We start from the raw sequence: 21,720 nt of genomic DNA, 5'->3' as shown, positions 1-21,720 counted from the left end.
GGCCCTGGGGCTGAGTTAGAGATGGTCCCGATGGCCACCTTAGCCCCAGCCTTCCCATTAGCCTGGCTGCCCCCGCTGCTCCTATTTCTGTCTCCGGAAGCATCTCTTTCATTCCAGCATCGGCCTCCAGGCCTTTGCTCCGCTGTATGAATCTCCTGTTCTTCCTTCCCCGCTGTCACAGCATTTCATCATGATCAGATGTCACCTAAAAGCCTTCCTTGACTCTAGCCCCTCGTGAAGCTCCTGACCTCTGGCCAGCTCACCCTGTTCTGGGCTGTGCTTGCAGGCTCATCACCCCCTCTGCTTCCTGCCCATATAGATGCCGATAGCTGCTTCTTCCCCACCTTATCAATCTAGACTCATGACTCCAGGCTCTTTTCCTGTCCCCCTCCCTCACCCCTCCCCCATGCTCTGTCCTATTCCTATCTACCCTTTGAACTTTACTCAAATATCACCTCCTCCAGGAAGCCCTCTGTAAGCCTTCCCCATGCCCCCTCGGGGTTGATTGCTCATCCAGACCACCTCCCACACTGCACTGTGGCTTCATAATGAACAGATCTGCATCTTACTTTTGTATCCTGGCCTGGAGCAAATAGTGATTAGAGCAGGTGACATATCGCGGTTCATGGTGAAGTACTTGTTCTCTCATTTCTGAGCTCAGCATCACCCCCTCTGTGACATTCCCCTGACTTTCCCAGCCTGGGACCAGAAGCACCTTATTAGTCTGTTAACATGCCTGACCCCAGTCTTCACCCACAGCACCCAGCATAGGGCCTGACACCTAAGAGGCTTCAGCGAATGTTTGCTGGTAAAAGAACATGCATCAAGGGAGCAGAAGCTCCTGGAGGCTGGGGATGACCTTGTATGTTCATTTTTGTATCATGAATCTCCGGGTGCCCATCACAGAGCCTTGAAAATGCCCGAGTCTCTGTAATACATGTTTGGTGAGTGTCTGCTGCAGTTGTATGGGTTCCAAGACCTCCTGGGGCCAGAGGGGAAGGGGCAAGGAGAAATCCAAGTTCTGGACCAGCACACGTGATGCTGAGACTACAGCACTGGATGCAGACTGGGCTTCCCTCTGGGAATCACTGAGACACCTGCCTGGCACCCTCTCCCTCTGCACGGGGTTCCTGGCCCAACCCGCCACCTCTCTGGCCTGGCCCCTAGGGGCAGGTTGGGCTGTGCCCTGGCCTGCCCACACCCCATCCCCATTACCCACCAGCGTGCCCACTGTCTCCCCAGGCAGAATCAGAGCTGGCCAGAGTTCCAACTGGCCTGGAGCACAGATGGGCCAGGTTCTGCTGCCATGGGTATCGGTGGGGAGGTGAAGAGCCTAGGCCAGTCCCCTTGGAAGCACACACCTCTGCTTGGCCCGGGTACCAGTCCTGCTTGGTTTATGCTCACTCCGGCCTCCCCATCCACCTTGCCTGCTCCTGAGGGATGCCCCCCAATGCTTCCAAGTTCCTGGGTGCAGGCGGATCTTCATTCTCAGGTCTCCCTGCTCCCTCCTCCCTACCACCACCCCCTCCCCCTCAGTCCCTAGGACCTTTCAGGCAGCTCCTCTCTCTCCCTGCCTCTTTGGCCCCTCTGGATCCTGGTCCCCCTTCCCCACCTCTGGCCTCCAGGTGCTTTGGCCTCACTATTGCATTTTTCAGTGTTACTCTGGGCGGTGGCAGCGTGGTTAGCCTCTTGTTCCAACACAGCCCAGGCCCAGGCTGAGTTGGGGAGTCCTGGCTGGCAAGACCCCACCCTCGAGAGGGTTGAGCAGACAACTCTCAGGTGCTCATCCCTTGTCCCCGGCCCCCCACCCAGTATCAGGGATGCCCCATAGCTGGGTAGGAGCAGAAGCCTGGGCAAGAGGATGATGCTGTGCTGGGGAAATCCCAGGGTGGAGGACCAGAGCTGGGTTGCCAGACAGAAGGTCCTGAGTGAGTCTGGGGCATTGCGAGGTGGCTGGACTGCAGGGGAGGGGCACTGGGGAGATGGAAGAGGAAATAGGTAGAGATGTGGGTGGGTGGGTGGGTCAGAGGGGAGGGGGCCTCGGCCGCAGAGCTTCCTCCTGGCTCCCAAAGCATCTCCACACTTCCCTTCCTCCGCCCCTCCCCCAACGTCCTGGGAGAAATCTCCCCGGTATTCCCCCTCCCCCCTGCCCCCGCCCCAGGCGCTGCCACAAGGGTGGGGGGTTGGGGGGGGGAGGCCAGCCTCAGCTGTCTGAAGGATGGAGGGGCTGGGGAAGCAGGGCTAGGTGCCCAGACGGCCGCGTGTGTGGGAGGGGATGTCCTGAGATGCCCTCCACCCGGCAGTCCCCGCTCTGACGTGGGTGCCCCCCCTCTCCCCGCCCGGATTAGTGGCAGCTTGGCCTGACTCTCCGGGGCTCCTTCCCCCGCCCCCGCCCGCTGCCCGCCCCTGGGCAGGGGGCTGCTCCGCCCGAGGGGCGCTCGTGCTTGCCCAGGTAAGGGGCTCTGGGGACAGCGTGAGGTCAGCCGGCGTGTGAGTGCCGCCGCGCGTGTCAGCGGGAACGTGCGTGTGCGTGTGTGTGTGTGTGTGTGTGAGTGTGTGTGAGTGCTCTCCAGGGGTCGGCGGGCCGCGGGGCCTGCGTGCGTGGGGGGCGTTGGTCAGCTCGCCTTGTCCCCAGAGTGCAGCTGCTGTTGTGTCCCCGCGGTGCGTGGCTCTCCTCTGTTTGTGTCTTTGTGCGTCTCCCCAGACCTGCTCTGTCCTCGGGCGCAGAACAGCCGGCTACAAGGGCTCTGGGCTGTGGAGCAGGATGGAAAGTGGGTGAGGGTGGAAAGGGGCTCCTTCTCCCCACCCCACCCCACCCCCGCCCCACGACCCCCTGGGCATTTTTAGGAGCCTGTCCTGAGAGTCCTGGTCTAGTCCAGGGACCTGAGAGGCTGGCAAATGGGGTGGGATGGGTGTCCGTTCCACTCCCCTGGGACTGTCCCCATCCCCTTGGGGCAGGACAGTGGCCGGCCCTCTGGGCCCCGACAGCCCAGACCCCCACCCTGGCCTGCCCAGCCTCTTCTAGGCCTCGAGCCGCAGGGATCTCCCCCTGGACTCTCCCACAGGCTTCCGCTGCCAGAGGACACAGATGGGGGGCCGCGGGCACACCCTGGCCCCTCTCCGCATCCCGGAACCAGCCTAGGAACAGGAGGATGGGGCCTGGGGCCTCGGGACTGCACTCTGGGTTAGACCCTCCGTGATCAATTCCCCGGGCACACGCAGGTCCAGGCCACCCCTCAGGGGAGCCAGGGGAGGAAGGGAGTGTTAATAACTCAGTCATGTAAACAACCCCTACCAGCCTGCCCTGCCACAGAGCCAGCCTCTGGGGGGAGGCAAAAGGCCGGAGAACCTATGCCAACATGACCTAAGTCGTGCCCGGCGCTGACCCCTTCATGCTTCCTCTCCTCGGGACCCCTCCTCTTCTCCTCAGCCAGTCCAAGGATCCCTGCCTCCCCTCTGGCCTCTAGAGGAAGGCTTCCTCCAGGCCTTTCAGGGCGCTCTTCTCCAGGAATGGTGCAGTGACCCAGGACAAGGCTGGCCACATCTGTGAACTCATCCCTTCGATGGAACGGGGGTGGGTGGGGTGGCACTGCCCATGTCCCAGGCTGGGTAAGGGCAGGCCGAGGATGGCTTCTCCAAGGAGGCAGGGGAGTTGTGCAGGGTGGGTGGTGGGTGCCCCAGGGGAAGGGAAGCGCCCATTGGGCGTGTGGGTTTCTGTGTGTGTCTGAATCTGTCTGTGTGTGTTTGAATCTGTCTGTTTGTGTCTGTGCTCTGGAACCACCCCCGCAGAGGAGCTGGGATGCTTCCTCGGGTGGAGGGTGCCTTGCGTTCCCATTTCCTCTCCTCCTCTCTGCTCCCTCCCAGGAGCCACTCCCATGGGCTCCTCTCCAGTGCTGGGCCTGGAGACACTGGGATCCCAGGCCAGGGGCTGACCCCCAGGACACAGGGTGGGAGGGCATCTGGTCCCACTTCTCTGGGCAGTTGGTGAAACCGGGACCCTTAGACCAAGAACAGAATAGAGTCTAGACCCTTCTAGCACGGCTAGTGCGGGACACTGCGCCGCGCCTTGGAAGGGGTCTTGGGTCTGGAATGGTGGACAGCAGCTTGGCCAGATGAGGACCAGGCTGGGCATAGTGGGGCCAGCGAGTGTGCCGTGTGCCAGAGCTGGAGACGATCAGGAGCCAGTGGTCTAGCAGGCACGGGGTGGCTGGCATGGGTCAGAGCGCCCATCACTGACCCGTGAGAACTCGACTGCCCCTGCCAGCTCTGGCACTGATCCCTCCCAGCCGCCCAGCCCTGGCACCCCTGGGGGCACCCCGCCCCATCGGTGGCCTGGTCCGGCCCCTCCCGCCCTTTGCTCCAGTTCCCGGGCTTGGCACCTATAGTGGGGGTGCTGCCCGCCTGCCAGGCTCCGGGGCCGGGCCCACGGGAGGGTGGGGCGGCTGGGAAGCTGGCACGCTGCCCCGGGGGAGCCTCTCTCGGCAGGCGCCCGGGTGCCGCGGGGGGGAGGGGGGAACAAAGGGCTCATTCTCCCCGTGCGCAGCCGGTGGCATCGCCGGGGCGTTGGCGGAAGCCCCCGGGGCCCGGGAGGGGGCAGGCCCAGGCGGGGCCGCCGAATCACGGGCTCCTGTTTCCCGCAGGGTGCTGGAGGAGGAAACCGGCGGAGCAGCTTCCCCACTCTCAGTTGCGCGTCTGGCGATGGCGATCAGAGGTCCTGCTGCCCTCTCCGCTGGGCTCTCCCTCCATTAGCCGCGCCGCTCCGCGCTGCGCCCTCGCTGGTGCCTCTCTCCCGGGTCGCGGGATCGGCCCCCTTTCCAGGCACGACCCCCTCCCCCCGGCCCCCCGGCCTTTCCCCCCAACTCCGCCATCTCCGACCCGGGGCGCGCGTTCCCCCCGGCCCGGCTCCCTCTCTCCCTCCGGGGGCACCCGCTCCCTAGCCCCGGCCCGGCCCTCCCCGCGGCGCAGCACGGAGTCTCGGCGTCCCATGGCGCAACCCACGGCCTCGGCCCAGAAGCTGGTGCGGCCGATCCGCGCCGTGTGCCGCATCCTGCAGATCCCGGAGTCCGACCCCTCCAACCTGCGGCCCTAGAGCGCCCCCGCCGCCCCGGGGGAAAGAGAGCGCGAGCGCGCTGAGCAGAGAGCGGGAGAAAGAGTCCTCGCCCGTCGGCCAGGAGGCCCCGGAGCCGGCCCATGGGGAGAGGACGCCCGGCGTCGGCCACCACGACCGCCGCCGCCCGCGCCTCGCCGGGCCCGTGAAGCCCAGGTAAGCGCAGAGACGGGCGCCAGACCCGCGCCTTCTGGGGACGCCCATAGCCGGGCATTTCCGAATCGAGCCTGGGCCACAAGCAGGGAGGGAGCTCTGCTTGCTCCTCTAGGCTGGGCCACACACCTCTGAAAGTTAGGATGCCTGACAGGGCTGGACCGTGTCGGAGCAGTGGCCCCAGAAAACCCAAGCGCCCTATGTCACGGCTCGCCTGGGTTCCCTCGCCTCCTTCCTGGGGCTTACCCCAGTGGGCCATGCCGCCTTTCTGGGAGAGTGCAGCCTCTCCGGTGCCACCTGTCATCCTGGTCCTTTGCACGCACGTTCAATTTTCCCTCCTTTGCCTCTCTCTGGGGCCCAGCCTGCTTTCCCCGCCTCCTTCCCTCCCCCCGGCCAGGCTGCAGTTACCAGCGTCCACAGCGGCCTTAGCACTGCGCACTGCGGGCTAGACTGGGGTATCTAGACCCATCTGGCCTGAGGCCTCTAATCCCCCTCTCCCAGACTGACTCACTCCTTCCCATGGGGGAGCAACGGGGACCCCAGCCCCTAGCAGTTGTCCTGGAGCCAAGAAACTGTAAAGCGCCGCTAAGGGGCTGCTCCTCTGTAGAGACACATTCGGGCCAGCAGCCCTGTTCTTCCCCGTGCCTCCAGCCTGCCCTGCCTGCACTGCCCACCCAAACAAGCCCAGGTCGGGCTGGGGGTGGCCTGGCAGCACCCCAGGAACCGCAGATGCAGCGCAGGAAGAGGCTTCCGAAACTGTGCGTCTCCCCACCATGCTTGACACAAGGGCACGCGGAGGCCCAGAGGAGTGAGCTGACTTGCCCGAGGTCACACAGCAGGCGACTGGACCAGGGCCAGGATCCAACCTTCTTGTCTCCCAGGGCAGCGCCTTGTACAGAGCTCATCTTTTGGGTTCTCACCCTCTGTCCTTCCGCATGGCTCATGACCGGTTCCAGGCTCAACGAGGCCAGGACCTGTCATTCTAGAAATGGCAGTCTCTGACGAGGGGCTCTGGCCCAGGTGGGCTGTCACGTTCCAGGCCCTTGGGGGACAGGATAACCTCCCCCCTAGTGGGCATCCCACCCAGGCAGGTCCTTCGAGTCTCATGTGGGCAGGTAGCATGGAACCTAGCTGTAGGTTGGCACTTGCCTTACTGGTTTGGGATGCCTTGGTGCTGCCAGGGCGGTGCCAGGAACTAGGGTGCTTGAAGCCTATTTCTAATCAGCTCATGCCTTCATGGTTCTGCTCCAGGGACCCCCTCTGGGAGTGCCCCATGAGGGCAGGAGAGTGATGGAGGGCACGCCCAGCTTCCTGAAGGACAGCCGAGCCTGGGAGAAGACAGCCCCTGAGAACGGCATCACAGGACCGGAGCTAGACACCCCACCACGAGATGGCCTGCGCCCTGCGGCACTGTGCCTGGGAGAGCCCGCTCCCTTCTGGAGGGGTGTCCTGAGCACCCCAGGCTCCTGGCTGCCCCCTGGCTTCCCGCAGAGCCCCAAGGACGCGCTCCCACTGGTGGAGGGTGAAGGTCCCCGGAACGGAGAGAGGAAGGCTGGCTGGCCAGGCAGCAAGGACGGGCTGCGCTGGAAGGAGGCGATGCTTACCCATCCGCTGGCATTCTGCGGGTCACCGTGCCCGCCTCGCTACAGCCCCCTGGTTCCTGAGCATAATGGTGGCCATCCCAAGAGTGACCCTGTGGCCTTCCGGCCCTTGCACTGCCCCTTCCTTCTGGAGACCAAGATCCTGGAGCGAGCTCCTTTCTGGATGCCCGCCTGCCTGCCACCCTACCTAGTGTCCAGCCTGCCCCCAGAGCATCCATGTGACTGGCCCCTGGCCCCACACCCTTGGGTGTACTCCGGGAGCCAGCCCAAAGTGCCCTCTGCCTTCAGCTTAGGCAGCAAGGTGAGTGTTGGAGCAGAAAGGGTACCTGGTGCTCAGGCCACACAAGGGAGCTCAGCAGGCCCTGGGGGCAGCACCAGCAGGGCCAAACCACTCTGCCAGTCCATTCTGATGAAGAGATGAGGTAGTACCCAGGGCGGGGAGGAGGCTCTCAGCTCAGACAGAGTCAGCCCCAAGCAATTCCTTTTCTGGGCATAGCCTTCTCATTAGGTGATGTTTACCCATCCGTTGGTATTCTGCCCGCCTCACTGCAGCCCCCTGATCCCTGAGCATAAGGGTGGCCATCCCAAGAGTGACCCTGTGGCCTCTGGGCCATTTCAGGAATTGACTCACCCATTGTCCACCCAAGAGGAGGGACAGACAAGGCCCTCTGGGATGTGCTGGTGATCCTATGGCCTGAACCTATGGCACCTCTCCTCCAAGTGGCCTGCAGGGTCATCTTGGGGGTGAGATGTAAAATATTTTGAATCCAGTATGGTACAGGGCATCACACCATCTGAATAGATCCTGGAGGCCCTTTGACTGTGCATGGCATTAACCCTTTAGTTGCTGGATTATGGGGAGACCTGAGAAATCCTAGGGAAAGATCTGGGATGTCCAAGGCTATGAAGCTGTAGAGCAGGCATTTAGAGATCCAGTGCCTATTGACCAGTATATTCGTCCATATTTTCACAACTCTTAAAGCCACACAGGCACACACCTGTTCTTGTCCTTTTACACAGTGGGACGCAAAGTCAGCACTAGCTTAATCCCTTCTCCTCTCTTTAGGGCTTTTACCACAAGGATCCAAGCATACTCAGGCTGGCAAAGGACCCACTGGCAACTGTGGAACCTGGGTTGCTGGGCTCAGCCCCTGGTGGGCATCTCCAGAGAACTGGGGAGGTGGAACGCCCTTCTCTCCACCAGAGGGATGGAGAGACGGGGGTTGGCAGGCATCCGAATCTTTGCCCCCTTCTCCTGGGACATCCAGACACTGTGCCCCGGGCCCCGTGGCCCACTTGTTCCCCAGGCCTGGTCCATACTCTTGGCAATGTCTGGGCTGTCCCCAGAGGTGGGAGCCTTGGGTACCAGCTGGGGTCATCAGCCACAACAATGTGCCCGTCTCCTGGGCCTCCTTCCACCCAGGCAGGCTATTGCTCACCTCACCCACCAGCTAGAGATGACCCTTGCGGGCAGTGCCCGGAGGACCTGGAGGGGGCCACCAGTGAGCCCAGTGAATCCAGCGAGGAAGCCTACAAGACCCCTGGTCCCAGGGCCTGCCCACCCAGCCATCACACCAAGCTGAAGAAGACATGGCTCACTCGACACTCTGAGCAGTTCGGGTGCCCAGACAGCTGCCCTGTGGAGGAGGAGAGCCCGGCAGCCCAGCTGCGAGCCCTCAAGAGGTCAAGCAACCCCGAGGTCCAGGGAACAGCGAGCAGCCCAGCTGCCAAGCGCCCGACTGGTCCTTTCCCGGGCAGTGCGGGGCAGGGGGCCAGAGGCCAGCAGGAAGTGCTGAACTCATTATTTGGGAACAAGGCGGAGACAGAACAGCTTGATGGCCACAGAGGTAAGGGGACCGAGGTGGGGTGGAAGGGGGGGTTGCTGGGGGCCCCACTTGGGAGGGCGTCACCGGACAGGGCCTTCCAGGGAGGTGGGGTCCGTAGTCCTTTATCAGTGGGTTACGCCCAGCTGCCCCATTGCCCGCCTCGATGGGATAGCTCGCTGGGAGTCCCTTAGTATCTACAGGCCAGAGCCTTCCAGCAAGTGGCTCCTATTTTCATGTGCCTCCTCTCAAGTCATGGCATACTAGTGAGAATATAATGACAGGGTTCAGAGCGTGGAGTCAAAGGACCTGGGTCCTGACTTGACTGATCGGTGCTGTGTGACCTTGGGCTAGTTACTTCACCTCTCTGGATCTCAGTTTCTTCATCTATAAAATGGGAATAAAGACAGCACCTACCTCGTAAAGACTGCTGCAAAGATGAAACCATATCATTCACATGAAGGGCACTGAGTAAGCACCCCATGAGCAGGCATCTCTGTGATTATCTGGGCCACAAACCCCATTGGAGGATTTGCCTCTCCTGAAGGACCCCTTGTCCTGCTCCAGGAACAAATGACAGCTCTCTAGGCCAGTTGGATCATGGAGAGTGTTTGAACATTGCTGGTGTTAGGACTTGGGCACGTCTTGGACCTGTGTGTCACGCAGTGACGCCCTCACAGCGGCGTCTGGCACTGCCGACCCAGCCTCGGTTCCTCGGGACCACCTCAGTTTCTTGGCCTCCTGGGAGCTGGGCCTGGATCCGGACTCTTTCGCCGGCCTTGCACCCCTGCACCCAGCATGGGTCTGTCTGCGCTCTCCCAGGCCTCTGCCTAGGGCGGGAAGCGCTCGGCCCCTCCACCGCCTTCTTGGGTTACTGCACCTGTGGCCTCTGTTGAAACTCTGCAGCCTTCTCACCTTCCAGCGCCCTCTGTCCACATTGGGATTGCCTCTTCACGCTGTCACACAGCCAGTGGCATCACTGAGCCTGCGGCAGAGCCATCCCAAATCTACACCGACTGCATCCGGAGCCCCAGCTGCCCTAGTATCGTAGAGCACACCTCTTGGCTCATCAGTCCGTGTCAGGGCTCGCTCTTTTGAGGTTTTTGGAGGCCTGCTTCCCTTGTTCTGAATGGGGGCAGGCTGGGTGCTAAGGCAGGGCCTGGGACTCACCAAAGCCCAGGAGGCCCGGATGCCTGACCTGCTGCATTGTCTCCCCAGGACCCCAGGACGATGGGGCCAGCATGCAGGCCCTGGGGCTTCAGGATACACCTTGCGTGGCTCCTGTGGCAGGCATCACTCAGTGCCAAGGCTGTGCCCAGGCAGCTGGCGAGACAGGAGGGCCGGCCCGCTCCTCCCAGCCAGTGTCCAGGTGAGCCTGTTGCCCCTGGCTGCCCCCAGCATCCTCTCAGTGGGGGCTCCCCGCTCACCTGCCTCCACCCTGTCTCCAGATTGCCGCTGGGAGGGGAGCAGCCACAGGAGGAAGACTCGGCAACCAGCTCCGAGGAGGGAGGAGGGTCTGGCCCAGAGGCTGGGCTCAGCATGGGCCTCGCCAAGCACCTGCTCAGCGCACTGGGGGACCGGCTGTGCCGCGTCCTGAGGAGGGAGCGGGAGGCCCTGGCCTTGGCGCAGCAGGAAGGTGAGCGCGCGCATGGGGCATTCACCCTGCGAGGGTCTGATCCTGCGCTCAATGCTTTCTCATGGGGCCTCTGTCCCCGCCAGTACTGCCTGCCTCTCCCGCCTCCAGCTCGGCTCGGGAGCTCCTGCCTTGCTGTGCCCATATTTCCAGCTCAGGCTCTGAGTCAACTTGTATTCTGAAGTTTCTGGCCTGGGCGGGGGATGTTGGAAGGTGTAAAACCTGGTCTGGCCCAACCCTCCTAGAGCTTTGGGCTTGCTAGGGAAACAAGATTGAATGCCAAGTGTCTGTAAGCACTCCGGGAGGTGGTGGGGGAGCTCCCTGTGGCTTTGCACGGGAGGGGGGTGGCCAGCTGTCAGGCCCTGGGAGGCTGGTAGGACTGGGGCCAAGGTTAGAGGTGAGCAGAGTGCAGGGTGTTCGGCTAGTGCTCTGGCTCCAGCCTCTCCCTCCCGTTTGTTGTTGTTCAGTCACCAAGTCGTGTCTGACTCTTTGTGACCCCAGGACTGCAGCACACCAGGCTTCCCTGTCCTTCACCATCTCCCAGTTTGCTCAAACTCATGTCCATTGAGTCAGTGATGCCATCCAACCATCTCTGTCGCCCCTTCTCCTGCCCTCAATCTTTCCCAGCATCAGGGTCTTTTCCAGGCTCCCTTCCGTGGGATCCTGGAAAACACACACCCTAGGTCTTGTCACTTCCTGGATGAGGCCCACAGGTGCCTCCCTCTTTTTTAAATTTTGTATTGGGGTGCAGCCAAGTAACAATGTTGTGATAGTTTTGGGTGGACAGCAAAGAGACTCAGCCACACACATACATGTGTCCACTCTCCCCCAAACCTCCCTCCCATCCAGGCAGTGGTGGCTCCCTCCTGTCCTAGAAAGTCCAGCCCCTTCCCCTCTCACAGCCAGCTCCTGTCCACCCTGCCACTCCCTCCGCCTGGATTCCCAGCACACCGCATCACTGTCTGCCCGGCTCACTCGAGCTTGTCTGCTCCCTCGGGCCTTGGCACCCTCAGTTCCCTCTGTCTGGAATGCCCTTCTCCTCCCTTCCTACCTGGTGAATGAAAACTTACTCATCACTCGGGGCCCGTTGGGGCAGCTGTCCCCACCCTCATCCTTCCGTCCCGCTCATAATCTAGCAGCCACCCCGTGATGCCGTGATCACTGCCGTGTTTGTGGGCTCATCTCTTGCCTTGTGATGTGAGTGCTGGGAGGGCAAGCTAGGTTCTGACCAGCTTTGAGCTACCAGCACCCAGTCCGAGATCGGACAAGTGTGTGTCTAATGAGTAAATGAACGGCTGCTCACCAGCGACCTCCCACCTGCCAGCAAGTGCTTAGTCCGAAACTCTGGGTGAGAGAGGGAGTAAGTTTCCCTCTTCCGAGATACAGAGGGGTCCCTGAGGAAATGGGCTTCCCAGGTGGCACTGGTAAAGAACCTACCTGCCAATTCAGGAGATGGAGTAGATGCAGGTTCCATCCCTGCGTTGGGAAGATCCCCTGGAGGAGGGCATGGCAACCCACTCCAGTATCCTTGCCAGCCCACTCCAGAATCCCATGCGTGACTTAGCACGCATGCCCCTGAGAAGACCCCACTGCTCTGGAGGATGAGGGGATGAAGGATTGTGTTGGGTGGATCTGGAAGCCCTGGGACAGGCATTGGAGGGGCACACTGACTGAGCTGTCCTGGGTGGGATGGTTGCAGATAGTGGTGCGGTGGAGAGGCTGTAGAGTAATCCAGGGTGACTGCAAGAGGCCTGTCTCCTTTTTGGGGTAGCCCCTCAGTGGAAACCGCCCCCATCTATGCATCCCTCCCACATGAGGTCCTCAAAGAGGCCACTGGCTTGCGGCCCCTCTGACCCTGTTCTCTCCTGTGGTTAGCAGGCCAGGCACCAGTCGGGACCGAGGACGACCCAGGCCTTCCACGCTGCTGCAGTCACTGCCACCACGGACTGTTCAATACCCACTGGAGATGCCCTCACTGCAGCCACCGGCTGTGTGTGGCCTGTGGTCGCATGGCAGGTGCTGGGAGGGCCAGGGAGAAAGCAGGTAGGAGAGGAGCTGGGGGGCTCAGAAGGGCTGCTTTAGAGCTCATGGTCAGGTGGTCCAGTGGTTCAGACTGTGCATCCACTACAGGGAGCATGGGTTCGATCCCCAGTCAGGGAACTAAAATCCTACATGCCTCAAGGCATGGGCCAAAAAAAAGAAAAAGAGTTCAAGGCCATTTCTTGGCTGAGTCTCCCCAAGACAATCTCCCTCCGCAGACTGCTCAATGCCTCTTGGACCAGACAGTTCCCTCTCCAGATCAGAAGGCCATGCCTGTGTTCTAGCCCACCCTTGAAAGAAATCACATGCCTACTCTCTGCCCCTCACTTTGCTCAGCTTGTACCTTTTTAAACCTTACAACACTGAGAGGTGGGTATTATTGCCTCCATTTTCCAGGTAGTAAGAGAAACTCACATTAAGTGACTTGCCCAAGGTCACACAACAAGTAAGTGTTAGGTCAAGGATTTAAAGTCAGGTCTTCTGATTCCAAGTCCTGCTGTCTTCGTGGTTCTCAGCTTTCTCTCCCTTGGCTCAACTCAGCCACCTCAACTCTTGAAGTTTCCCAGTGTTCCAACAGGCATGGCCAAAAAGAGTTCCAGGGTCAGAAACCGTTTGGAACACCATATTCTACATGATCATCTTGCAATGCACTCAGCATATTAAAGGCTCTGTGTTCTGCAAGCAGAATCTTATGTCACTGTGGAACCCAAGTTTCCCAGGAGGCCCGTATTTTATAGGTTGTGAAGGTCCCTGATTGAAATATCACGCCCTTGCCCTTCTTCCCTGACCTTAACCTGGGGTTACCTTCGATTTCCTGACCCACAGCGTCTGCTTTCCCACCCCAACAGGCTGTCAGGGACAGTCCGCAGAGAAGTGTGGCCAGGAGGTCGGGCACGGCGCCAGTTCCCTGATACTCACCCAGTTTGTCTCCAGTCGGGGTGAGCCTCCTTGGAGGGGCAGAGGAGACAGAGGGCGGGTCCAGGGGGAGACCAGCTTCCTGTGTGGATGTCCCTCGGCTCTATCCCACGTCCTTCTGGTGAGTGAGGCCAAGCAGTGTGGGAGTGGCCCCCTGTCTGCCGTCACTGGCAAATTCCATCTCCCCTCTACCCCTTACAGCTTTGGCAGAATTAAGCACTGCAATGCACCAGGTCTGGGTGAAGTTTGACATCCGAGGGCACTGCCCCTGCCAAGCTGATGCCCGAGTGTGGACTGCCGGGGATGGGGGCCCGCAGGTAAGAAAGCAGGGCGCTAGCCTGCAGGGCCGAGGATAAGGCAGCGTGTCTTCAAATCCCTGACCTCGGCAGGGTATGGTCCTTTACTTCGGTGGGAATGAAGAGGGACGTGGAAGCCGGGTGAAGTCGGAACACTTCTCTTCTTACCCTGGGGACCAGGATGCCTGGAGTGAGCTCGAGCATCTGCCCCCTCCCAGACCCCAGAAGTCCTCACTCTCTGCCTGCCCGGAGCTCCCGCCTTCTTTGTGTTCTTGCTATAACTGTTGAGTTTCTTCTTTCTGCTCCTGGGAGTGCGCCCCTGCAGACAGAGTGTCCGCCCAGCTTCTCAATATGCGCATGCGTATTCACTTGTTTCAGTCGTGTCTGACTCTTTGCGACTCCATGGACTGTAGCCCGCCAGGGTCCTCTGTCCATGGGATTCTCCAGGCAAGATTACTGGAGTGGGTTGCCACCCTCCTCCAGGGGATCTTCCCGACCCAGGGATCGAACCCACGTCTCTTATGTCTCCTGCATTGACAAATGGGTTTTTTTTTTTTTTACCACTAGCGCCACCTGGAAAGTCCTCTTCTTAGTATTCCCCACGCCTAATACAGAGCAGGTGCTCAATACGCATTTCACAGTTGTTGTTTTTTATGAAGTTCATGTACTTACTATAAAAGTCATATATTCAATAAATAGTTTAGAGAATGGTTTTTGTGTGTCAGATACTGTATACATTCCAGTTGTGGAAAATGTGGAAAATATAGATAAGAAAACAGCAATAGCTTATAATGTCACCATTGTCGTTTTGACATATTTCTTTCCAATCATTTGCCTCCATGTTTATTTCAGCCTCTTTTACCATAGACGTTAGATCCGGCTGCATGCATGAATCCATGGGCAACTTTTCTCCACCTAATTTCTATCATATGACATTTTGCTCCTTGTAAACACCATTTTAGGACTTAGAGGGGTCCATTGTGAATACTTGGGGGTTGAATTGGATTGAGTTGCATTTGCTGTTTTTACATCTCTGATTGGATTGGGGTGGGGGGGTGGTGACTTGGTTTAACAGAAGGAGCCGATGGAGAAAACTCCCCCAACTCCACAACCTTCCTGCAACGGGGATACCAACAGGACCAAGGACATTAAAGAGGGTGAGCAGCCCCCTGCCCCTCACTCAGACTGTGTGGGGGAAGCTGAGTCAGGTTGGAATCCCCAGGAGAGACTGGAATTGCTTTAGCCATCCCCACCCCCATCACCATTTGTCTCCTCAAGTCATCCTAAAGAAAGTGTGCTGTATGTGTGTATGTGAAGTCACTTCAGTCGTGTCTGACTCTTTGAGACCCCACGGACTGTAGCCCACCAGGCTCCTCTGTCCATGGGCTTCTCCAGGCAAGAATACTGGAATGGGTTGCCATGCCCTCCTCCATCTAAAGAAAATCAGTCTCAGTAAAATCTAGGATAAGACTTCTAGCTCTTCTCTGCCCAGACCCCTGATCTGAGTCCCTCGTCTGTAGAGGTCCTAGAGACCCTGCAGGAAAGCTGGTGGGAGGCGAGTGCATCTAGGGCAGGGTTGAGATAGGCAAGGCCAGTGAAGGCTGAGCAGGCAATGGAACCTCAACAGAAAGGTGAAGCCCCGCACCCCTCTCCTTCACAGAGACCCCAGACTCCACAGAGACCCCGGCAGAAGACCGTGCCAGCCGAGGGTCCCTGCCTTGTCCCTCTCTGTGTGAACTGCTGGCCTCCACCGCTGTCAAACTCTGCCTGGGGCATGAACGGATACACATGGCCTTTGCCCCTGTCACGCCGGCCCTGCCCAGCGTGAGCAAGGGCATGAAGGGAGGGCTGGAGGCCCGGGACCCAAGCTGGGCTGGCCTCCCCGGTAGGCTCAGGTGGGTCCTGAGTACTCCCTCCCCTCCGTCCCTCCCTCCCCGCAGGACGACCGCATCACCAACATCCTGGACAGCATCATCGCGCAGGTCGTGGAACGGAAGATCCAGGAGAAAGCCTTGGGGCCGGGGCTGCGGGCCGGGCCAGGGCTGCGGGCCGGGCCAGGCCTGCGCAAGGGCCTGGGTCTGCCCCTCTCCCCCGTTCGGCCCCGGCTGCCTCCCCCTGGAGCTCTGCTGTGGCTACAGGAGCCCAGGCCTCAGCGAGGCTTCCACCTCTTCCAGGAGCACTGGAGGCAGGGCCAGGTGAGGCTCCCAGCCCTCACGGCCTTGCCTGAGAGGCCCGAGAGAGGTTGCCTGGGCCCCCCTGCCTCTGCTCTTTGGCCCTGCGATCCTCAGTGCTCTGTGCTTGCCTTGAGGGGTTACCCTAGTCTTGAGGGCTGTGATGGGGTCCCTGGTGTCTGGGTTGAGTCTGTTGGGCATGACCACCCCCTTCCAATACACACAGGCCTTTGATCTTGAGGCCAAGGCAGACCTGGTTAGTCACTCAGAGGGAACAAGGCTGGTCCCCATGCCGTAGTGGTGCTCGACAATGCACACAGTCTGGCCCCATCGGGTATCCCTCCATTCTCCCCGTGTTCCCCTTTCTTTCCCCACTGCAGCCTGTGCTGGTGTCAGGAATTCAGAGGACACTTCAGGGCCATCTGTGGGGGTCAGAAGCTCTCGGGGCACTCGGAGGCCAGGTGCAGGCGCTGACCCCCCTTGGGCCTCCCCAGCCCACCAGCCTGGGCAGCGCGACATTCTGGGAGGGATTCTCCCGGCCTGAGAGTGAGTATCCCAGACAGGGAGGAGGAGGCGGGAGCCTGAGCCTGGGGCGTGGCAGTGGGCAAGGCCGAGGAGTCTCAGAGTTGATCTGGGAGCAGCTAGAAGCAGAGCCCCCTGCAGAAACTAGACTGTCGCCACCACAGGAGCAGGGCCCTCTGGGCCAATGAGGTTTCTCCCTGGGCCAATAGCTGTTCTGTCTCTCCGCTAGGTCGCCCGAAGTCAGATGAGAGCTTGGTGTTCCTGCTGCACAGAGGTCTAGGGGCCGAGGATACCAGCAGGTATGTGGTGCCAAGGGCTGCCCGGGCCTCCCCGCATCTCCTGTTTGGCCTTGGGATCCTCAGTGCTCTGTGCTTGCCTTGGGGGGGTTACCCTAGTCTCAGGGGCTGTGATGGGGTCCCTGGTGCCTGAGTTGAGTCTGTTGGGCATGACATTATCCAACTCCCCCCCCACGCCCCGCACACACACACACAGGGTAGAGAACCTGGCTGCCAGCCTGCCACTCCCAGAGTATTGTGCCCGCCACGGGAAACTCAACCTGGCCTCCTACCTCCCTCCGGGCCCTGTCCTGCGTCCACTGGAGCCCCAGCTGTGGGCAGCCTATGGTGAGTGTCCACTCCACTCCCGCCCAGTTCTCTCCCTATCATCCCCAAGAACCCGTGAGTCTGTGCCACGGTCCTGGGGCCCATTCCCAACTGGCCTTTCTGCACCTCCATACAGGTGTGAGCCCACACCGTGGGCATCTGGGGACCAAGAACCTCTGTGTGGAGGTGACCGACCTGGTCAGCGTCCTGGTACGTGCTGAAGCCCCCCTGCCCGCCTGGCGCCGGACACAGAAAGGTGCGTCCTCAGCTGGGAGCAGGGGTGGGCACGAGCTTCTGAGGCCAAGAGGGGTCCCTGCTGGCCCCGGCGTCCTCCTGAGCCCTCTTTCTTTCCCAGATTTCCTCTCAGGCCTGGATGGGGAGGGGCTGTGGTCCCCGGGCAGCCAGGTCAGCACTGTGTGGCATGTGTTCCGGGCACAGGACGCCCAGCGCATCCGCCGCTTCCTCCAGATGGTGAGGAGGGAGCTGGGGAGCCCTCCCCTTCCCCTCCCAGCCCCAGGAGCTCCCCCTCTGTGTATGTACCCCGTGAGCTCGCTCCCTCGCCTCAGGTGAGCTGGACTCGACAGGCGCAGAGAAGGCAGACTGGGCCCTTAGGAGAGGTGTGTGGTGGGGTGCACAGAAAGTGGGGGGTTGAGGCAGGACCTAGTGGTGAAATGACATAAGAGCTCCCACAGGCTGGGCCCTGGGTCTGTCATCCTTGTTAAGTGTCACAGACACCACATTCAGTAGGGCTTCCCTGGTGGCTCAGGGTGGTAAAGAGTTTGCGTGCAATGCAGGAAACTCGGGGTTCAATCCCTGGGTCAGGAAGATCCCCTGGAGAAGGGAATGGCAACCCACTCCAGTGTTCATGCCTGGAGAATTACCTGGACAGAGGAACCTGGTGGGCTGCAGTCCACGGGGTCACAGAGGCAGACAGGATTGAACGACTGAGTCACACACACCCCATCCGGGAGGTGCTTTCCCATTGTGCAGATGGGAGCACTGAGGCTGGGACCCACGCTCGTGGCTGTTCCCAGCCTAGGTTCCTACACTGTGCTTCTCTTGGGGGCAGCCAGCCAAGGGGAGCAGAACTCATCAGAGCTCATCTGAGAACCCTTCCCACTGCTCCCCTCCCTGGCATCCGCACTTTATGAGGAGGTACCCTTTGGGGTGCTCGCAAGGAGCAGCTGAGGGGGCAGCCATCGTAGGCAGAGGGAGAGATGTGACCTAGAGAAGGGGCAGGGAAGGAGAAGAGGAGAGGCTGAGCAGGAGGTGGCAGAGGCCCTGTGGTTCCAAAGTCCAGCGGAGCCCTGACTGTCCTAGGGAAGGGACGCCCACCAAGGGTCACCCAGCTCAGGCACACGTGCACACAGACATGCAAGCGTCAGCCCAGCTGGCCACCTGCCCCCCCGCCCATGGGCTGAAACATACAGCGGGGAGCAGACCACAGTAGGCCTTCACACACACGGCCTTGTCTGGGCTGGGTGTGGCCGGGTGTGGGCAGTCCTGCATGGCCAAAGCCGATGATTCAGGGGGAGGGTCTGAGGGGCACAGCCTCACTGAGAGGCTTGGGAAACACTGCTCAGAGTCCAGGTCGGGCTTTCTTGGCACCTGCCTGGGGTTACCCTACGGTCCAGCCTGACTCATCAGCCTGGTCTTGGAGGCCTGAACCCTGAGCCCAGGGATAACGGCTGAGGTCCTAACTGAAGGGCTGGGATGGAGCTGGGGGGCACTTGGAATACAAGGCTGCATTCCCCTGGCTCCTGGCCTCCACGAGCCCCCCTCTGCACAAGGAGCTCCCCACTCTGGCTGGAGAGGGGAGGGGTGGTGAAGGCTCCCAAAGTTTTGCCTGCTTCAGAGGCCTCAGCCTGGACAATCTAGCCGGTCCATCCACTGAGAGTTAGAACTTCCGAGTCTAGATCTGGGATCTTAGGAAAATCTGACGAAAGCTTCAAATTGTCTCCCTAGGAGCATACGGCTACCTACTCACCCACAATTTAGCATGCAGTTCAGGATGTCCCTGGACTCCACCAAATTAAGAGCTCCTGGCGTAGACAGTTTATGAGTTGCAATTCTGCAGGATGTCTTCCTGGGTTTTGGAGAAAGGAGTACCTTTGAAGGAGGGAGCAGAGAGCCCAGGACCAGAGACACAGAGACTATTCAAGCCATCTAGCCCCAGGAAAAGCAGAGATTTGGACCCTCTGCCTCAGACTTTTAATCCTTCCTTCTAATCTTCTTCCAGCCAGATCTCTGCTTTGCTGGCCTAAGCGGCCCCAGCCCGCAGCACTCGGCTCCTGTCCCACCCACCCCTGCATCCTCCCCCGCCTGCCCTTCAAGACTCTACAGCTCCTACCTGTGCCTCTGGCCTTTGGGAAGCCCACGCCCCATCTTCCTGCAGCCCCACCCTGGCCTCTCTCCCCTCCCCTTGCTCATCCCTCCTTCTTTTCTTTGAGGTGTGCCCCACTGGGGCAGGAAACCTGGAGCCTGGTACCCCCGGCAGTTGCTACCTGGATGCAGGACTGCGGCGGCGCCTACGGGAGGAGTGGGGTGTGAGCTGCTGGACCCTGCTGCAGGCCCCCGGAGAAGCCGTGCTGGTGCCCGCGGGGGCTCCCCACCAGGTGCTTCCCGAGCGCGTGCCAGTGGGGGCTCTGCAGAGAGCTCAGGGTATCAGAAGCGGTCCCCAGGCTGTTACACCCTCCGACCCTCTCAATTCCTCCCGCGGAGTTAGGCAGAACAGGAAGTCACGCCTCCATTGGAGGGAAGAAGAGAATCCTGTGGTCTTGAAGTCATCAAGCTTACAGGGCACCAAACTTACCGGGCATCAAGCTTGTCCCTCGATGTCTGCTCTGCCTGCGCCATCTCTGGCATCCCCTTGGCCTGCTTTTGGCCACGTCCCTTGTGGTGCCCCGTGCTGGATCCAGGGCGTCCACTTTCTGAGAGCCGGTTGGGTGGGGCTCATTAACGAGAAGTAGCGCTCAGGGGTCAGAGGGGCAGGATGCGTCGCCCTGAGTCTCTGTTGAACCCCCCCATCTGCCTCCTCCCCGGCACAGGTGCAGGGCCTGGTAAGCACAGTGAGCGTCACTCAGCACTTCCTGTCCCCCGAGACCTCTGCCCTCTCTGCTCAGCTCTGCCACCAGGGGCCCAGCCTGCCCGCTGACCACCACCTGCTTTATGCCCAGGTGAGTGTGATACTGGCCAGGAGCCTGGGTGTGCTGCCCCATTTCCCCAACAAGCAGAGCTGGGTTCAGGGAGGGCCTTCTTGGCAGGGAGAGCCTGGGGGCATGGCTAATCTCCTTGTCCTCTCTCTTTCTCCTAGATGGACTGGGCTGTGTTCCAAGCAGTGAAGGTGGCTGTGGGAACACTGCAAGAGGCTAAATAGGGGTGGGAGGTCCCAGGTGTCTGGGGTAGAGGTCAGGGGCAGGCAGACCAGTGCTCAGCGCAGGCACAGCTTCAGTAGAGAACGGCACTGGGGAACTTGGGGACTTTGGATCAATTCCGCATTCTGGACACAAGCAGGCACCACGTTCCCTGCCCCTGACCTGAGCCCCAATGCCAACACCCACAGTGCCACTGAAGCTCACACCTGCCCTTTGCAGACTGGCACCTGCTCTGGCCCTGAGCCCTTCTCCCAGGTACCAGATCCAGACTGGGGGGGTGATTGCCTCCTTCTAACCCCTGTCCCCCAACCCAGCAGACAAACAGCCCTTCCCTGGGGGACCTCAGGCATCATTCTGGCTTAAGCGACACCTTCTGTTGCTGCTTCACCTCCTGCTGTCTCCTGTGCCTGAGCTCTGCTCACACTGCCCACATCCTCCCAGGCTCCCGGAGGCCCTTCGCCCTGCTGGCATGCTGGACAAGGGGTCACTGACATCCCGCCTTCCTGCCAGACAGCTGTGAAGTGTGGGGAGGGGACGGCCTCAGGTCACCATCTAGGCTTGGCTGGAGGGGGCGATATGGGCGAGGCCCCATCCCTGCTCCCTCCTCTCGCCTCCCTCCTTGGATTTCCATTAAAAGCTGTTGTTTTGTGATTGCTGCCTTGTAGTTGGCCACGCTCTTGCAGGCCACATGGATGGGAAGGAAGGGGGACACCTGGACTTGGAGCAGGGTGGGAGGGGGTTGAAGCAGTGGTGACCGGGACCTCAGACACCCCTGCCTGCTCCTCTTAGGGTGGGGGGACGCTGTGTCCCTCCCTCCCACAGAGGAGCAACGGGGGGCTGACCTTGACGATGCTTCTGACAGCAGGCAAGGTGGAGGTCTCGGCCACAGCAGCATGGCATCTCCCTGTGTGATACTAGAGACCCAGAAGCCCTAACTCTCCTTGCAAACTTCAGGCCACCCCGTCTCTCCTGTCGGAACTGGAGCTCTGTGAGCCTGGCCCCAGAGAGCCCTTGACCAGCCTTTTGCCGTCAGTGCCCATGGCCAGCCCCATGCCCACTGGCTGGTGCTGGAGACGGCTGGCAGCCCCTCCCCACCCCCACGGCCCTCTGGTGTGGCTCCACCCCTCCCCTCTTCCGTGTATTTCTCACCCCCAACACGCTCTGACTCTTGTTATAATTGTTCATGTGGTGATTCTGGGAATGTTGTTTTTTTTTTTTTTATGAAATAAAAATTTTTATTATAAATTTAAAATACTTTCAGAACTTTTAGAAAATAAGAAAAAGAAACCTGTATACTATTTACCTCCACTCACCTTCAGTCCAATCACTCTTATAATGTTGGTGTATTTCCTTTAGTTTTTTTTTGTCTCTAGGGATCTGTTTTACACATAGTTGAATTGGGGGTGTTTTGCATTAGGTTTCTTTCTTTAACACTGACCATCATTTTCTGAGTTGCTCTCTAAATGTTATTTTAAGAAAGTGT

General features: G+C 60.1%; 2 protein-coding genes across 3 annotated transcripts; both read left to right on the top strand.

Moving 5' to 3' along the window:
• The first annotated feature begins 4,456 nt into the window (after nucleotides 1-4,456).
• HRURF (HR upstream open reading frame) lies at nucleotides 4,457-5,090 on the top strand. Its single transcript, XM_065946739.1, has one exon. It carries the CDS (start codon nucleotides 4,985-4,987, stop codon nucleotides 5,087-5,089), a length of 105 nt encoding a protein of 34 aa, XP_065802811.1. The 5' UTR covers nucleotides 4,457-4,984; the 3' UTR covers nucleotide 5,090.
• Nucleotides 5,091-5,121: 31 nt separating this feature from the next.
• HR (HR lysine demethylase and nuclear receptor corepressor) lies at nucleotides 5,122-21,482 on the top strand. Of its 2 annotated transcripts, none has more exons than XM_065946736.1 (19): nucleotides 5,122-5,263; nucleotides 6,512-7,162; nucleotides 7,928-8,708; nucleotides 9,903-10,053; nucleotides 10,133-10,320; nucleotides 12,196-12,360; nucleotides 13,206-13,295; nucleotides 13,474-13,589; nucleotides 14,644-14,725; nucleotides 15,229-15,392; nucleotides 15,509-15,763; nucleotides 16,120-16,285; nucleotides 16,491-16,560; nucleotides 16,754-16,884; nucleotides 17,000-17,119; nucleotides 17,219-17,334; nucleotides 19,314-19,478; nucleotides 19,911-20,039; nucleotides 20,177-21,482. In XM_065946736.1, exons 2-19 carry the CDS (start codon nucleotides 6,551-6,553, stop codon nucleotides 20,237-20,239), a joined length of 3,564 nt encoding a protein of 1,187 aa, XP_065802808.1. In that variant the 5' UTR covers nucleotides 5,122-5,263; nucleotides 6,512-6,550; the 3' UTR covers nucleotides 20,240-21,482. The 2 variants fall into 2 exon arrangements, with proteins under 2 accessions (XP_065802808.1, XP_065802807.1); XM_065946735.1 differs by having other exon boundaries at nucleotides 12,193-12,360.
• The last annotated feature ends 238 nt before the right edge of the window (nucleotides 21,483-21,720 follow it).

The sequence above is a fragment of the Muntiacus reevesi genome, chromosome 10 (assembly GCF_963930625.1).
Source record: "Muntiacus reevesi chromosome 10, mMunRee1.1, whole genome shotgun sequence".
Taxonomy (NCBI): domain Eukaryota; kingdom Metazoa; phylum Chordata; class Mammalia; order Artiodactyla; family Cervidae; genus Muntiacus; species Muntiacus reevesi.
The sequence above is the reverse complement of the archived record's forward strand: the minus strand, read 5'-3'. Positions and strand labels throughout refer to the sequence as shown.

What these genes read in the sequence shown, in the direction of transcription:
- HRURF (XM_065946739.1), top strand. Translation starts at nt 4,985, where the DNA reads ATGGCGCAACCCACGGCCTCGGCCCAGAAGCTGGTGCGGCCGATCCGC.
- HR (XM_065946735.1), top strand. Translation starts at nt 6,551, where the DNA reads ATGGAGGGCACGCCCAGCTTCCTGAAGGACAGCCGAGCCTGGGAGAAG. An exon ending in CCGGGGATGGGGGCCCGCAG is followed by an intron (nt 13,590 to 14,643) that starts GTAAGAAAGCAG and finishes TTGGTTTAACAG; the next exon opens with AAGGAGCCGATGGAGAAAAC. An exon ending in CCGCGGGGGCTCCCCACCAG is followed by an intron (nt 19,479 to 19,910) that starts GTGCTTCCCGAG and finishes TCCCCGGCACAG; the next exon opens with GTGCAGGGCCTGGTAAGCAC.